The sequence below is a fragment of the Chanodichthys erythropterus genome, chromosome 6 (genome assembly GCF_024489055.1).
Source record: "Chanodichthys erythropterus isolate Z2021 chromosome 6, ASM2448905v1, whole genome shotgun sequence".
Taxonomy (NCBI): domain Eukaryota; kingdom Metazoa; phylum Chordata; class Actinopteri; order Cypriniformes; family Xenocyprididae; genus Chanodichthys; species Chanodichthys erythropterus.
The window spans coordinates 33453791-33470606 of record NC_090226.1 but is presented as its reverse complement, the minus strand read 5'-3'; the positions used below and the strand labels follow the sequence as shown (position 1 = coordinate 33470606).

The following is a 16816-nucleotide window of genomic DNA, read 5'->3' as shown; positions in this document are numbered from 1 at the left end:
AGCTGTGGGGAAGGGATTCCTGTTCTAGGAAGAGAAGGACTATATTTGTACTGTAAATCTGCTGCTTAAATTACTTTTGAGAGTAAACCGGCATACAGATGACCCGAAGGCTATAACACACATACATTTAAATTTTAATGCGTTCAGTTTTGGTTCTCTGTTGCAGCTCGGACGTGTCCTCCTAATCAGTACTCGTGTGCCAGCGGCCGCTGTATTCCCATCTCCTGGACATGTGACCTGGATGATGACTGCGGGGATCGCTCCGATGAGCCTGCGTCCTGCGGTAAATGATGTTACTTTATGTTGGTGCCAGCTTATTAAAATGAATGAATTCAGCATGCATTAATATGCATGCGATACCTTTAGAAAAACTAGTTCCAACTTTGAAGGAAATGTTTTATGACATTTTATAGATTTTGTAAATGTTTTAGACATTTAGAATTACATTTTGTTTTTACTAGGTTTATTTAATGGCTCTTTTTCGATAAATTAAATTCAAACCCTCATATACTATTACTGTTTTATGAGATTGTCCATGTTATCATTGATTGTTTATGATGTTGTTTATGTCGTCAGCATACCCAACCTGTTTCCCGCTCACTCAGTTCACCTGTAATAACGGACGCTGTATCAACATCAATTGGCGTTGTGATAACGGTGAGCTTCTGACGTGTTTTTCTTCTCTTTTGTTTTTGTGTCCGTTGCAGTTTTTCAACAGATTTCCCTCATTTGTCTTTGTTGATCATTTCATGTGTCTTTTGTGTAACGTCATGTCCTCTTCTCTTGACCATTTGCCCCTCCCCCTGTGTCACATGGGCTGTGTGTTGCAGAAAAGGATTGTGGGGACAGCTCTGATGAGTTCAATTGTCCGAACCCGACCGGTTAGTGCATAGATCAACATGCACCATAAATTTACTTGTGTTATAACATTATAATGACGTCTCAACAGGATTTCAGGAAATACCTATAAAGCTGTTGAAAGGTCTAAAATATTTGCAGCAATTTCTAAAATCCTGCCCCAAAATGGTAAAAACAACACCCCTGCCCATCTCACTTTAACTAACATCACTATTAACATCCATAAGAAGAGATTTAGCTTTAAAATATTAACCAGTGTTCATTCCCAGTGGTGCATGTGTGATCTATGCAGTTTCTGTGATGTTTATTATTCATTTTCTATTGTTACAAAATTGTTTACTGTGTGAAATGTGTCTAAAGACAAGCTGCCACGTTATATTAATATGAAATACTCAATATTAATATTGATGTCACTTGTTTGTGTATTTGTATTACAAATGAATTCTATCAAATCATAGTCTATAGCTCACATGGGTATTCCATGTTGGCCCAGTACAGTATGTATATATATATAAAAAAAAATGTTTCCCAGCATTGCTGTTACTTTTATATTGGTAAAGTATTAAATGTTAACTATACTTAGTTTTTAGTTTCAGTCAAAAGTTTGGACATACCTGTTCTTTCTTTACCATTAATAATTTGTCATCAAATAGATTAAAAGAAATCAAACTGTGAAACAATGCAAATTACAGAATGGGAATTTTGCAGATTTTTTATTTTAGTACTTCAAGTTAAACCAAATGATAATGAGACATTTTAGCAACTAGCTGAAATGAAATAAGCTTACATTTTTAATATTTTATTTCAGTTAATGAAAATGTTTTTCATGGTTTTAGTTTTCGTTAACGATAATACTAATCTTGACAGTTTATATTTGTCTCATTTCAACAGGTTTGCTTTGATTGTAAGAAGCATGAATTTATTCAAGTGTGTCCAATCCTTCGACTGGCGGTGTACTTCAGAATAAGGCTTACTTCATGCATTAGATTTTAGGGGATCAGAGCATACATTTGACAATTTAACCTCTTCCAGACAATGACTGTGGTGATAACAGTGATGAAGCCGGCTGTAGTCATTCATGCTCCAGCGCTCAGTTTAAATGTAACAGCGGTCGCTGTATACCCGACTACTGGACCTGCGACGGAGACAACGACTGTGGTGACTACAGTGACGAGACCCACGCCAACTGCACTAACCAGGGTGAGTTCATGACACTTAATGCTTTGTCCCACACCATGCCAACCTAAGCAGCAAACTTATGCTGCAATCTAAGAAACCACATTTTGGACTAAATCTGAGGCAATATCAATGTGTTGAATTGGGAATACATAATGATATGCTTTAGGTTCAATTGTCAGTAAGTGAGAGAAACAAATAAAAGAAGCCATTACTCACAAAGAACCACATTAAGGCACATCTTGAGTTAATTAATGAGGAATCCTTGCATTCATATACACTACTGCCATTTTTACCCAAAAATAGACCTCTCTCTCTCTCTCTCTCGGGGATAAACGTGTTTGCCAGAGGCTCTGTTAGCACTAGAGTCAGATATGAGGCACATTACAGGGTGATGATGAATTTAAAAAGGGATTATTACAAACAAATCCCACCTCACAAAACCACCACAATAACAGTTTTATTCGCCTTTGGAGCACTCACAGTGTTTACCTTTGTTAATTTAGCAGATGTGACTTTCAAATGAAGAATATAACAACATAAGTGATGCATCCTAAAGAGACAGTAACATGAGAAGTCAAGTCATCTTTATTTATATAGCGCTTTATACAATAAAGATTGTTTCAAAGCAGCTTCACAGTAATAAATAAGAAAATAAGAGAATACAATAACAGAATGCAAACTTAATCAAATATGAGATGTTCAAGTTCTGCTGTAGGGCAGCTCTACAAAGACAATAGTGTCCTTATTCAGCTCAAGTCAGTTCAATATTGATTCATTTCAGTGCAATAACTTGCAAAGTTCATCAATTATGAATCAAATTCAGTTATAAAGCAGCTCTACAGAAGACATGGCTTCATCATCCATCTCAATTCATTTCAAGTTTTGTTCTCTTCCAAAAAAAAAAAAAAAGCACGTTATTACGACCTATATTTATGTTTTAAAGTCATGCGCCCTCTAGCTGCCATAAAAATAATGACAGTGTCGTGTTACGTCTGCCGTCACGAAATGACGTATGACTGTCGTTAGCAATCAAAATGCGTGTTCACTTAAATGCAATGTGTGGACTTTTTACACCATTTGTCCTATTTCCATTTAGCAAAACTATTTTTTTTTTTTATTAATAACTACCCCTACCTCACCCCTAAACCTATCTTTAATGATTTATAGTGCATTTACACTTTGAGCGCATGCGTTCCCTGGGATCGAACCCACAATCACATGATTGCATATTGTTATATATTGCGATGCTCTGCCAATTAAGCTATGCGAAACCTGACATATGACGCAGATAAAAGGGAACAATCAGTGATGGGAATAACGGCGTTATAAATAAACGCTAACGCCGTTACTTTTTTCAGTAATGAGTAATCAAACGAATGACCTTTTCTCCCGTTACAACGCCGTTACCGTTACTGACAAAAAAATGCCGCGTTACTATAATTGAGCTCACTGAAGCGGTTTTCATCCGAGTAAGCTCTCTCTCAGCCATAGGACCTGCAAAGTTTTTTTCTCTGGTGTGTGCTGCGGTTAGTCATACACAAATATAATTTTGAACTGATAATAATGTATGATGCGCTGTGTGTGTGTGTGTGTGTGTGTGTCTGTCAGAGCATGCGCGAGAAGCGCGAGCTCAAACCAGAATACCCTTTTTGATGCTTGATCAAAAATATGTGAAATGAGTTTTTTTTTTTTCTAGTCGACTAGTAGTTGTTCATTTAAGCTATTAGTTGACTAATCACATTTATATTAATTTCATTTCTTAAATACTGGAGAGAACCATAATAATGAGCGTTTACATAATAGGCTATATAGCACTCAATGGCACGCATAATTGCCATAAAGAACCGGCAAAAGTAATGAGTGTGACAAAAAACAGCAAGGAGACATTTTAATTGTTTATTAATAAAGTAATGTTTTCTGAATCAGTGTCGGCTGCAAAGATGAAGTTGACATTGCTGATTCTCATTGCTGATCATCTGCTCATATGGACACGCCTGAGATAATGCACATTTCATTCGGATTAGGCTACATAATCAGAGTAGCCTATTTCTTTTGGTTTTTAATAACTTCATTTTCGTTAAAGTCAATATTTCAAGCATTCTATAGATATATTTCTCATGTCTGCGAGGCAAGCAGCCTCTGAGTTTCGGTTCATTTAAGACGCGCTCCAGTTCACGCGCCAGTGATCGCGCCCGCGCCTCCATGTCATGATTTTATTGTCTGCTATATTTGCTTGTTATATATTAAATCAAAGCAATTGGTTGATGAAACATTGATTAAAATTAAGATACAATTTTTACAAAATGAAATTCACTTTAAAGAAAGGCTTTCTACAAAACAAAACTTAATGAAGTGTTCAAAATCATGTCTGACCCACTCCATGTCTCCCGATATATTTGCGCATCTTATGATGCATCTTACTCATGCTGTTCATTAACTTTTCATAATCGAATAAATGGATTTAAAACATAACATAGGACTATTTAAACATAAATATGAAACTACGTTTTCTTTAATGGCTACCCACACAGTTCAGAGAAATTTCATGTCGTGAGCAAGAGCGGATCATGAGTCACGACGAGTCGCATCAAGAATAATTTATTCTTAGACTTATATGTAATATTGGGGGCATTCAATTTATTTTGGCATATTTTTTTTTTTTTTAAAGTAACGCAATAGTTACTTTCCCTGGTAATTAGTTACTTTTATAATGATGTAACTCAGTTACTAACTCTTTACTATTTCGTTACTATTTGTGAGAAGTAACTAGTAACTATAAATAATTACTTTTTTAAAGCAATGTGACCAACACTGGGAACAATGCATTAAAATGAAAGTGTCCTGTTGTCGATAGGGGCGACAAATGACCTATATAGGCATATTGGTTAATTTTACTAAATATTAGTTTCTTTTAAGAAGTGGCACAATACAAATAAAATCCAAAATTCCATTCCAAATAGCAGGAAATTCTATTAACAAAGTTCTATTCCTTGCTCACTTCGTGATGTTGCAAAAGTGTTGAATTACTAGCTAGCTGGGAATACGACGAGTTCTGTCTTCACAAATCTGGAGATGGAAGTGCCATTCAAGGTATGGCTGCTTGTCATTGGTGTAGCATTAGTAGGACAATCAGTTTGCCTGTATATTGAAAAGAGGAGGGGGGCCAAGTACCGAACCCTGAGGTACACCCACAGTTTTTGATGGAACTTAAACACTTCTCCCCTACTTAATGTCTAGGATTTTTTACAGAGTGTAAACTCTTAACAAGCAGTTTAAAGCTGATGAAACAAATGTTTTCACCCAAATAAAAATATATTTGTTTGGATGTTGCTATACACTCTCTGTATAATTCCTCTTTTTTCCTCTCGACAGCAACCCGTCCTCCCGGCGGCTGTCACACAGATGAGTTCCAGTGTCGTGTGGATGGGTTATGTATTCCTCTCCGCTGGCGGTGTGATGGAGACACTGACTGCATGGATCTGAGCGATGAGAAGAACTGCGAGGGAGTAACGCACATGTGTGATCCAGCAGTGAAGTTTGGCTGCAGGGACTCTGGTAATGATGCATAAAATATAGATGACATGTTCTCAATTTAATGGTCTGATGTTCTCAGACCAATAAGAAAACTGATTCAGTCTTTTCTTAAGATTTAGTGATCCATGAGTAGATAGTGCCTTTACGAGCTAATGGGTCATAATCATCACAGACTTAGTTATGTTTACAGAGAAAAATGCAATAGTAAAACTCTCATAAAATGTCCTTTCTTACTTTCAAATAGTCTAAGAGAGGTATATAGTTCATATTAGTGAATTGATTCATTCAGATGTTTTGTTTCAATGATGTCAAATAATTTGAGTCATCACTCAAAATTGCTTCCAGAGGTTCTTTATGTAGCAAAATATATATTTAGTTGAATATTTGGTCCCACTTCATTAACTACCATGTACTTGCGTCAAAAAATGTTAGGTACAATGTACTTATTGTGTTCATATTGTATTGCAGAACACTTGTGCTGCTATTGAGGTGTGGTACGGGTAAGGTTAGGGATAGGTTTGGTGGTATGGGTAGGTTTAAGGGTGGGTAAAGGGGTAGGATCAACATTGTTATAAGATCATTCCCAGAATTCCCTTTTTACTGGGTCACAATGTAGTAACTTCAATGTATTTAGTTTTGCTCAGTTAACATGTTAACAAGTATGTATTTTGTCTTTTTTTTTTCTTTCTGTAGCACGGTGTATCAGTAAGGCTTGGGTGTGTGATGGTGACAGTGACTGTGAAGATAACTCGGATGAAGATAACTGCGAGGCGCTGGTGTGTAAACTCTCCCATCACGTGTGTGCTAATGACACTAGCATTTGTCTGCCTGCCGAGAAACTCTGTGATGGCAAAGACGACTGTCCTGACGGCTCCGATGAGAAACTCTGTGGTAAGATTCATTGCTGTTACATTAGATGATATTCACTGAATTCAGGCTGGCTTTATGTTGTTTGGAAACTGACACTAGCAGGAAGCTGATGGAAATTTGGCCTACATTTAAGATTTATGTATGGGTTAATGATGTGATGGGTCATTTTTCTGTCTAAAGGCCTTAATAATAATAAAAAAACAAAGATATGACATCCAAAGTATGTAAGGTAGTACAACTAGATCTCTTTTATGAATCCAAAAGGTTTCAATTATATTTTGCTACATATAAAGGTATTTTAAAGATTTTGAAGTGTCAAAAGGTCATTCGGTATAACCGTCCAAAGGACAGTACAAACAATTAATTTGTGAATAAAAAATATCTTAAAATGTAACGCATGTATATATTTTTTATTCTGGCATGATTTTATAACATCATATATCAACATAGTGCAAAAACGTTGCTTTGTTATGAGAAAGAATGTCCAGAAAAATGAATTTCATTGATGTCATTCAGAGTAACCAATATAAAGAAAACATTTTAGATCAAGTCATGTGGTCAATATCATGTGAAAGGATGTGATATCATTCAGACACCTGCACAGGACCACATGGTCATGAAGCAAAGTAACTAACTCTCTTTTAACTCTTTGAAAAATTCATGTTTTCACTTGATCATACGCATGTCCCGAAACATCAGGTCATTCGGTGCAACCGCTATAAAACATGGAAAATGTTGTAATATTTTAAAAACTTTTACTAAATATAAAATATTTGATTGTCCTTTTGCTAGCTAGCTAGATATCAGCCTGTTAGCACTGTTTGAAAATATCGTCATTCGGTATAACCAAAAGTGTCATTCATTAAAACAAAAATTTTGGTTAAACTGACATTTTTGGTGACAAATTTTGTCCATATTGTAAAAAAAATGACAAAATCAGTGGTAATTAATTATAAAAACCACATAATCTCATTGTTAACACTTGATAAAACTTTAAAATTAATTATATCTCCATTGTGTTTTTTTTTACACTTTTAAAAACCGTATTCGTCAATGACCCGTATATGAATTGCATAAAAATCCATCCATTTGGATTACACAGTTTTAGCATAAACAAACTAATTATTTCGAACTATTAGTTTGTATTAAGTATTTATACTGCAATTAAAAAAACAAACAAAAAACATCTGTCTTACATACTTGTACATCATCACTGAAGCTATAGCAGCTAAATCAAAATTCTTTATTTTATTGTGTAATTATATGCATTACAATGTTAATGTAAAGGCTTTGAAAAGATTTCAGTCTATATTAAATACATCAGTACCGATGTAATACAACAATCCCATATAGTGTTTTCTTCCTCTGTCCTCTTCCTTTGTTGTTAGTCTAACTGTATTGTTTCTCTTGGTTTAGATCTGTGTTCTCTGGACAACGGTGGCTGCAGTCATAACTGTACAGTGGCCCCGGGTGAAGGCATTCTGTGCTCGTGCCCACTGGGCATGGAACTGGGCACTGACAACAAGACGTGTCAGATCCAGGGCTTCTGTGCCAAACACCTGAAGTGCAGCCAGCGCTGTGAACAGGATAAATTTAATGTGAAGTGCTCCTGTTATGACGGCTGGGCTCTCGAACCCGACATGGAGAGCTGCAGGAGCACAGGTGAGATCCGCTCCTTTACAATCCTAGTGAGCTACAGACACACACAACAAAATATTTAGACCTAAATTTAAGATTTATGTGTTTGAACGGCATATTAATTAAATTCCCATACTTTTTTTTGTAAAAGCTAATAAACTTAATGTGATGCTTATTTATCAGTCATACCTAAATGAAACTGGGATGATTTCTGTAATAGTACTAATAAACTGAATGTGTTTTAAATACTCAATAACCGGGTTTATATATTTATCATCAATCAATCAATCCAATTTGTTTTAATTTTGTACATTTTAACTAGGTGAATATAAATTGTTCCACAGCTAGCCATATTTTAATCATATTCAAACATTCTACATGAATGCATTTAATTGTTTTAACAATAAACAGATTTATGATAATTGTAAGCGATTTCAATAAATATGTTTTGTTTTTGTTGTGTGTTTTGTTTTGGCATTCAAAAGCTCCGTTTCTGAATGAAAAGCGTTTTACAGTGCATCCTAAAACAAACAGATGGAAAGAATCGGTAAAGGCTGGTAAAAACACTAGAATAGATATGTTGTGTTTCACAGTGTTTGGCAAAAGAAAAATTTCACCCGCGCACAGGAAGCGGTCTTCTATAAAGTCATTTTTCCTTCAAAGACTGAAAATTGAGGTTTGAGTTTAAGAGTCGTGTGTGACAGAAAGCATGCTGAAATGGCGGGGAACTGTTTGGCAGCATAATTGGTGGTTTACTTTTGTAATGAAATAATGTAAATGCCAGAAGAAAGAGGAGGGGGAGAAGATTTACAGTGGCAGGAAGTGGCACAGCAGCCCACTCAGCCAATCAAATGATGAATTATGTATTGCTGGATGTATTTCACATTCCTTTGAGAAATAAAAATCATTTAGATAAACAGAGGAAATGTCACAGACATGTATGTTTTTGCCAATCTCACATAATTTTACAGACATGTTAAAAATGTCAAAGCATTTACCCAGTTCAAAACCTTACTAGAGCGAATCATGAGTTATGGCATTCTTTCAGTGAGTTCATTGTTTTTCCAGATCCATTTAAACCCTTCATCATCTTCTCCAATCGTCATGAGATCCGACGGATTGATCTTCACAAAGGAGAGTTCAGCGTGTTAGTGCCAGGCCTGAGGAACACCATCGCTCTCGACTTCCACCTTAACGAGAGCTCGCTCTATTGGACTGACGTTGTTGAGGACAAAATTTACCGTGGGAAGCTGTCAGAGAATGGTGGTAAGTTAACTATAGCTGTGCAAAAATACATTAAAAATGCTGTACAGTTGATATATGAAATAGTCTGAATACATCTCTTTCTTAACACAAGTTTCCTTGTGTGTTTATGCACACTTGGCGAATAAAGCTCATTCTGATGTTTTGAATTTCTCAATTCATTTTTAGATTTTTTTAGAGGGACAATGTAAAAATGTCATGGTGACAACTATCCTGATATCATGAAGAAAAAAAAATTCTTGAAATAACAATTGTTAATAGTTAAATAAGGTTCCTAATTTTGTTTTGGAGTCTCTTACAATAGGTTTACATGCATTCAAGGTCAAAAAACACTTTAGTTATAAATCATAATATGAATTATAGAATTTAATATTTAATAACTACGGAAGAGGATTAGGGCCAAGCAATAATAAAAAAATAAAACCATCTCGAGATTAAAGTTGTTAAATTTCGAGAAAAAAGTCGAAATAAAATGTTGAGAATAAACTCGTTAAATTACGAGAAAAAAACTCATTAAATTTCGAGAAAAAAGTCGAGATAAAATGTTGAGAATAAAGTCATTAAATTACAAGAAAAAAGTTAAATTACGAGAACAAATTTGTTAAATTATGAGAAAAATGTCGTTAAATTTCAAGAAAAAAGTCGAGATAAATTGTTGAGAATAAAGTCATTAAATTATGAGAAAAAAGTTGTTAAATTACGAGAACAAATTCGTTAAATTATGAGAAAAATGTCGTTAAATTTCAAGAAAAAAGTCGAGATAAATTGTTGAGAATAAAGTCATTAAATTATGAGAAAAAAGTTGTTTTTTTTTAACAACTTTAATCTCAAGATGGTTTTATTTTTTTATTATTGCTTGGCCCTAATAACAAATAAACAGTGAAGCAGTTTTATTTTTAGGTGCAATTCATAAAACATAAAGACTATGCATATTAATAAATTTGAGTGATAAAAAACACGAATTTCAACCTTATAGTTTTTTAAAAAAAATACTGACTTTGATACTTTTTTTTTAATAATCTCAAGACCGCCTAGGTATTTTTTACTTAATGCAGCAAAAAAAGTTTAATTAAGACATTAAACACACAAAAAGTGACATGCCACTAACTATAATATGGACTTTTTTACAATTAACCAATAGTTAGGTAAAATATATATATATTTCTGTACATATATTGTCTCTGTTCCTCTCTCTTTCCTTCATTTTTATTTCACACAGCAGCACTGACAAGTTTTGACGTGGTGATCCAGTATGGATTAGCTACTCCTGAGGGTCTGGCTGTAGACTGGATCGCTGGAAACATCTACTGGGTGGAGAGTAACCTAGATCAGATTGAGGTGGCCAAACTGGACGGTACGATGCGCACCACTTTACTAGCTGGAGATGTGGAGCATCCGCGAGCCATCGCTCTGGACCCCAGAGAGGGGTAAGCAATCCATAATTACCAGTTAAATACTTCTGAAACTTGTGTTGAGCCCCTTCGGTGTAACACGTGCTTCATAAGCAGCTTTAGTATGATTTATGTAGTATTATAGTATTTATTAATATTTCAAATTAGGATGGGTTAAAAGGATTTAAAATAAGACAAAACATAAGCTAAAACAGCTAAAAATTAAGATTTAAAGGTGCCCTAGAATCAGAATTTGAATTTACCTCGGCATAGTTGAATAACAAGAGTTCAGTACATGGAAAAGACATACAGTGAGTTTCAAACTCCATTGTTTCCTCCTTCTTATATAAATCTCATTTGTTTAAAAGACTTCCGGAAAACACTCGGATCTCAACATAACACCGACTGTTACGTAACAGTCGGGATCATTAATATGTATGACCCCAATATTTGCATAATGCCAGCCCATTCGACACATTAGACAAGGAAAGGCAGTATTAACTAGGGCTGGGTATCGTTCAAAAATTTTCGATACCGAGACGATACCGATACCTTGACTTCGATACCGATACCTAAACGATACCTTTTTCGGTACCAGTTTTATAAAATATGTTTAAACAAGATTACATAACCTCAAAAAAATCTTTGGTTTTATATTTTAACTTTAACTTTTTTTCAGACTCAAAGACTCATCTCCTGAGCCACTGCGGGGAATAAAAAAAGCACAAATTAAAAAAATTTACTCAACACAATAAATCAGTGCAAATAGTTTTAGTAAAGTTTAATTTTCAAATGCAAAAATTAAGTATGTGAGGCTCTTTTTTAAATCACTCAGCAATTGTTCTTCAAAAAATTAATTATTATTAACAAGATCAAAGTGGAAGTAAGAGTGACGCAAGTTCGTTGCGTCTTACCGTGAAATAAGAGTTCTGTGTCTTTATTAAAATCAACACAATAATGATTCATCTCTCATCCACCCGCAATTAATTTGAATGCTATTTTTTTTTTTTTTATTACTTGGCACGACCCGCAAATTATCCGCAGTATCAGGAGGACGCTGATACCTCTTTTTCAGCAGAATTGTTCGCGTTCTGGAGCCAGAGGCAGAGCCTGTGCTCGTGCAGGCGAACGAGCCTGTCATGAACCGGTCGCGTGTTTCCATAGACTTGAGGGACGAACGCTGATGTAAAGCTGCTGTGTGTTGTACCTTAGCTTAGACTACAAAAAACATTGCGCGTTCCGCTGTTTCTGCAGGCAGTGCTACACTTTTGTTTTCTGTTAACAGTATCTGTAGTGAACCGGCTGCTCGCATAAACAGCCGTTTCTCACCCGTCCATTCGGAGATAAACTGAAAACGAAACCGTTGATTCACTCGCCCTCTCGCACATAGGGTCTCTCTCGCGCGTATAGTTTTATATATTTAGATATAAATAACAATGTAGCGCAACGTTACTTGCTCCTCAACGAGACAGCGAAAGCATTTCTCCGTCCCCTCTCCTCGGCTCCATTCTGAGGTACCGAAATTTGGTACCGAATGACAAGACACTTTTCGATACTCGGTAGTATCGAGGCAGTTCGATCGGTACCTAAAAAGTATCGAGTTCGGTACCCAGCCCTAGTATTAACATCTGGATCTGTGCACAGACAAGGTAAGCAAGCAAGAACAACAGCGAAAAATGGCAGATGGACCAATAATAACTGACATGATCCATGATATCATGATATTTTTAGTGATATTTGTAAATTGTCTTTCTAAATGTTTCGTTAGCATGTTGCTAATGTACTGTTAAATGTGGTTAAAGTTACCATCGTTTCTTACTGTATTCACGGAGACAAGAGAGCCGTCGCTTTTTTCATTTTTAAACACTAGCAGTCTGTATAATTCATAAACACAGCTTCATTCTTTATAAATCTCTCCAACAGTGTAGCATTAGCCGTTAGCCACGGAGGATAGCCTCAAACTCATTCAGAATCAAACGTAACCATCTAAATAAATACTTTACTCACATAATTCGAAGCACGGATACAGCATGCATGACGAACATCTTGTAAAGATCCATTTGAGGGTTATATTAGCTGTGTGGACTTTGTAAATGCAATATATAGTCGAGAGCTCGTGGGGCAAAGGAAACGCATCTCTTAAAGGGGCCGTGCTGAAAAAATCAGTGCATAGTTAATGATGCCCCAAAATAGGCAGTTAAAAAAAATAATTAAAAAAATCTATGGGGTATTTTGAGCTGAAACTTCACAGACACATTCAGGGGACAACTTAGACTTAAATTACATCTTGTAAAAAAACAATCTAGGGCACCTTTAAGCTGGTATTGTGTTTCTTATTTTAAGTTTTCTGTAAGGGATCATTTGTGTCTGTTTCTGTTTTGGGTTGGTTTGACATGTGTTTTAGTTCAGTTTCAGTTTGTTTCAATGTCAGTGCATACTCTCTATACTGTTATGTAGTTGTTCTGTTAGTGTTTTGAGTTCAGTGTTTTTTTTTTTGAATTTGTTTAAATAAAATCATTACTGCTAGTGCATAGATCCAGCTTTGCTCATCTTTACTTCAACCTAATGTGACAGAAAAACCATTCATATGGATCTAGGGGCAGTTCAAATCCTCCGCCTCTCCCAGGGTGATTGCTCCCTCGAGAGACACACAGAGGAATTTTTAGACCTTGTGCATCTAGTATATTACAAGGGAGATAGCCACTGTTTGAGACGAGAGCACACCTGCCTGGAGACAGATCTCGAGGGAGCTTCACTGCTGATCTTCTTTACAATTGGTGAGATGGAGAAGGATCACAATACTACCGTCTTCGCCACGCACTTTGTACCACCCGCCACCACCGTCCCAACGGCGTAAAGCCAGAGCCCTGCCCTGTCAGCCAAGGCAGATGTAAGTGCGCTGAACTTAGCACCCCTTATACCAGGGGTCTCCAAACTTGGTCCTGGAGGGCCACTGTCCTGCAGAGTTTAGCTCCAACCAGCTGCAACACACCTGCTTGAAAGTTCAGGTGTGTTTAATTGGGTTGGAGCTAAACTTTGCAGGACAGCGTCCCTCCAGGACCGAGTTTGGAGACTGCTGCCTTATACTGTTTGAGAAGATGGAGAATGATTGCACCATGCCTGTTTAATTGCCCTGCACCGAGCCTGTTTCGTCACATAATACAGAGTTATTGAAGTCTTTGATGTTCCTGCCCTGCCTCGCACTCCCACCTTCTCTACCTGTTCAGTGTCGGCCAAAAGGGTCATTCCTGAAAATTCTGCCTGTTCTGCATCAGCCAAGACTTTTTGTGTGTCCAGTATTGGCTAGAAAGTCCATTTCATAACCCTCTGCCTGCACTGCCCTCCAAGCCCATCCTCCTTCACTCGTTGACCTGTCGGCTCCACCATGGTTTCTAGACCTCTCTGCTCTACCTGGAACCATCATCCCATACGGCGCCACCAGGCTTCATCATCCTTTGATCAGTCGTCGCTCTGCTGTATTCATGGACCTTCGTCTTTGACTCGTCCGTCCACCCTTTTAGCAAAATCGGGCTCCTTCTTTCCACCGGCTCCACCTCAGTCCTCGGCCACTCGTCCTCATGGCTCCACCTTGGTCTCCAGGACCTTTTGTGTTGCCTTGTCTCTTCAGCTCTCCCTGGGTTTCCATTGCCATCATCACCCCTAGTTCCACCTACCAAATCTCCACCATGGCTCCTTCCTCCCTCGACTCCCTGCTGTGGAACTATGTCCTGCGATTCCTGTTCGGGGTTCTGTACTGGCACCTCCTACCATCGATTCCTCCCTGGCTTCTGCCGCTGTCTTCTCCTCCCTGGCTCTTCCTGTTGTCTGTGCCATCCTGGCTCCTGTGGTCATCCCTTGTGCCTGCTCTGCGTCCTCCACCTATGCCCCCTCCTGTAACACTTTAGTGTAAACACTAAAGATTATTGGAAAAATTTAATTTAATTATTTTATTTAATAATTATAATATATTGCCACTCATAGTTTCTGTAAATAAAAGCTTGAAAATAAGCAGCTTTGTCATTACAACAGAAGTACCAGAATTACCTTCAAATATTGTCTTGAGAATGGGGTGCCTTAAAATGAGAACTACTGCTTGAAAGGAATGTTTCATCCAAAGAATGAAAAAATATTTTACTCAACCTTATGTTGTTCCAAATACAAGACAATTTTTGAAGAATGTTCACAGTGCTCTTTTCCATATAGTGAAAGCCAGTTCCATAAATGGCTTTTTGTTTTTGAGACTAAATAAACTTTTCTAAGCAGCATAGAAAAAGCCCTCATTTGTGCTCTGATTCTGTAGAATCCTATTCTGGACAGACTGGGACGCCAGCATGCCCAGGATAGAGGCTGCGTCCATGAGTGGACATGGCAGACGCACCATCCATAAGGAGACTGGCAGTGGAGGATGGCCCAACGGACTGACTGTGGACTACCTGGAGCGCCGCATTCTGTGGATAGATGCCAGGTAATGTTTTATGTTGTGTACTATACCCATGTACTCTCTCAGAAAAAAACATGTAAAAATGGTTCCTTTAGAGGGGTAGAACAGCTTGTCGCTGGGGCAGTATACTTAAAAGGACAACTTTGTATCTTCTCTAGCCCTAAAAGGTGTATTTTAGTATCTTAGAGTAGTAATATGTACCTGTAAGGTACTAGAATGAACTTTCAGAGGTAAATAAGGAATTCAGGACATGCTTCTGGATAAATGGAAGTTGGCCCTAGAACAAACCAATCAGTGACCTGACTGTATCCCAGTCCCTAACCCAAGGGTATCCAATCCTGCTCCTTGAAGACAACTGTCCTGTAGAGTTTGGTTCCAACACACCTTCCTGGAAGTTTCTAGTAATCCTGAAGACCTTGATTAGCTGGTTCAGGTGTGTTTAATCAGGTCTAAAGCTAAACTCTGCTAGATAGTGGCCTTCCAGGAGCAAGATTGACCCTATCTCAATTCCTAACCCAGGGGTGCTCCTGGAAGGCCACTTTCCAGTAGAGTTTAGCTCCAACCTGCTCTAACACACCTTCTTGGAAGTCTCTAGTGATCCCAACAACCTTAATTAGCTGGTTTATGTGTGTTTAATGTATGAATGACCATATAAATGATTTATTTATGTCTTATGTCTCAGATCTGATGCAATTTATTCAGCCAAGTATGATGGGTCAGGACTGATCGAGGTGCTCAGAGGACACGAGTATCTTTCGCATCCATTCGCTGTGACGATGTACGGAGGAGAGGTTTACTGGACGGATTGGCGCACAAACACACTGGCCAAAGCCAACAAATGGACAGGAAACAATGTCACTGTAGTTCAGAGAACAAACACACAACCTTTCGATCTGCAGGTATACCACCCATCAAGACAACCGCAAGGTAATCTTCCAACTTTACTTCAAAGTTCCTCCAATATCAATGTTGCTAATGCCTGTTTCAGTGCAGTGGTATATATCAAAGTACCATGGTGTAACATGGTGTTTCAGTTAGTAACACATGGTGTAAGTGAGTGAACTTGACAAAACCAAGTAGTGTTGCTTAGGACCATTTTAAATCTAAATGTATGAGGTTGCATTGAAGTTTTCTCAGCAATTCCTTTTTTACACACATATTGGGTAAAATTTTCAGTAGAACTGTTTTTGATGCTTTTCATTATTAGTGGCATTTCGCTCAACTTTTTGAGCGCTCATCACATTGAGCTCATTGCAGTGCATTTTGGGAGTCTCATTAATAATAAAGAAGATTCATTTAATCACTTCGTGGCATTTATCTTCTTTTTGAGCTTTTAATAGCGGCTTGTTGTCTGGACATCACAGATCGTTTCATTGATCATTTTTCAAATTTTCTTGTCGAGTCTTATTTTAATTGTATGTTTAGTTATTGAGTAAACTTTAAGACTGTGGGTCAAATCGAGGGAGGGTCCAGTCTGCTTGATGGACACACATGTTGATGGTGTTTGGCGCTTCATAATGCAGCTTGTGAATAAACTTGTCATGATAGTTTAGCTCACTGACTTCATCTTATAGAGGCAGACATCTGTTTATTCGTGTCTGATGGGAGCAGACAGAGGGGATGAATTGGTTTAGACATGCTT

General features: G+C 37.3%; 1 protein-coding gene across 6 annotated transcripts in view; it reads left to right on the top strand.

Annotated features, from left to right (window-relative positions):
- The window catches only part of lrp1aa (low density lipoprotein receptor-related protein 1Aa), a 223629-nt gene that overhangs the window by 111419 nt on the left and 95394 nt on the right, over nt 1-16816 (top strand). For 4 of the 6 annotated variants that reach the window (XM_067388715.1, XM_067388717.1, XM_067388713.1 and 1 more), the window contains 10 exons: nt 167-283; nt 577-657; nt 1891-2058; nt 5410-5592; nt 6265-6462; nt 7858-8103; nt 9148-9345; nt 10562-10769; nt 15034-15198; nt 15857-16101. In XM_067388715.1, coding sequence (XP_067244816.1) covers nt 167-283; nt 577-657; nt 1891-2058; nt 5410-5592; nt 6265-6462; nt 7858-8103; nt 9148-9345; nt 10562-10769; nt 15034-15198; nt 15857-16101 — 1809 coding nt within the window. The remainder of the gene's footprint in view (nt 1-166; nt 284-576; nt 658-1890; nt 2059-5409; nt 5593-6264; nt 6463-7857; nt 8104-9147; nt 9346-10561; nt 10770-15033; nt 15199-15856; nt 16102-16816) is intronic. The other 2 variants (XM_067388716.1, XM_067388714.1) reach the window with 1 other exon arrangement.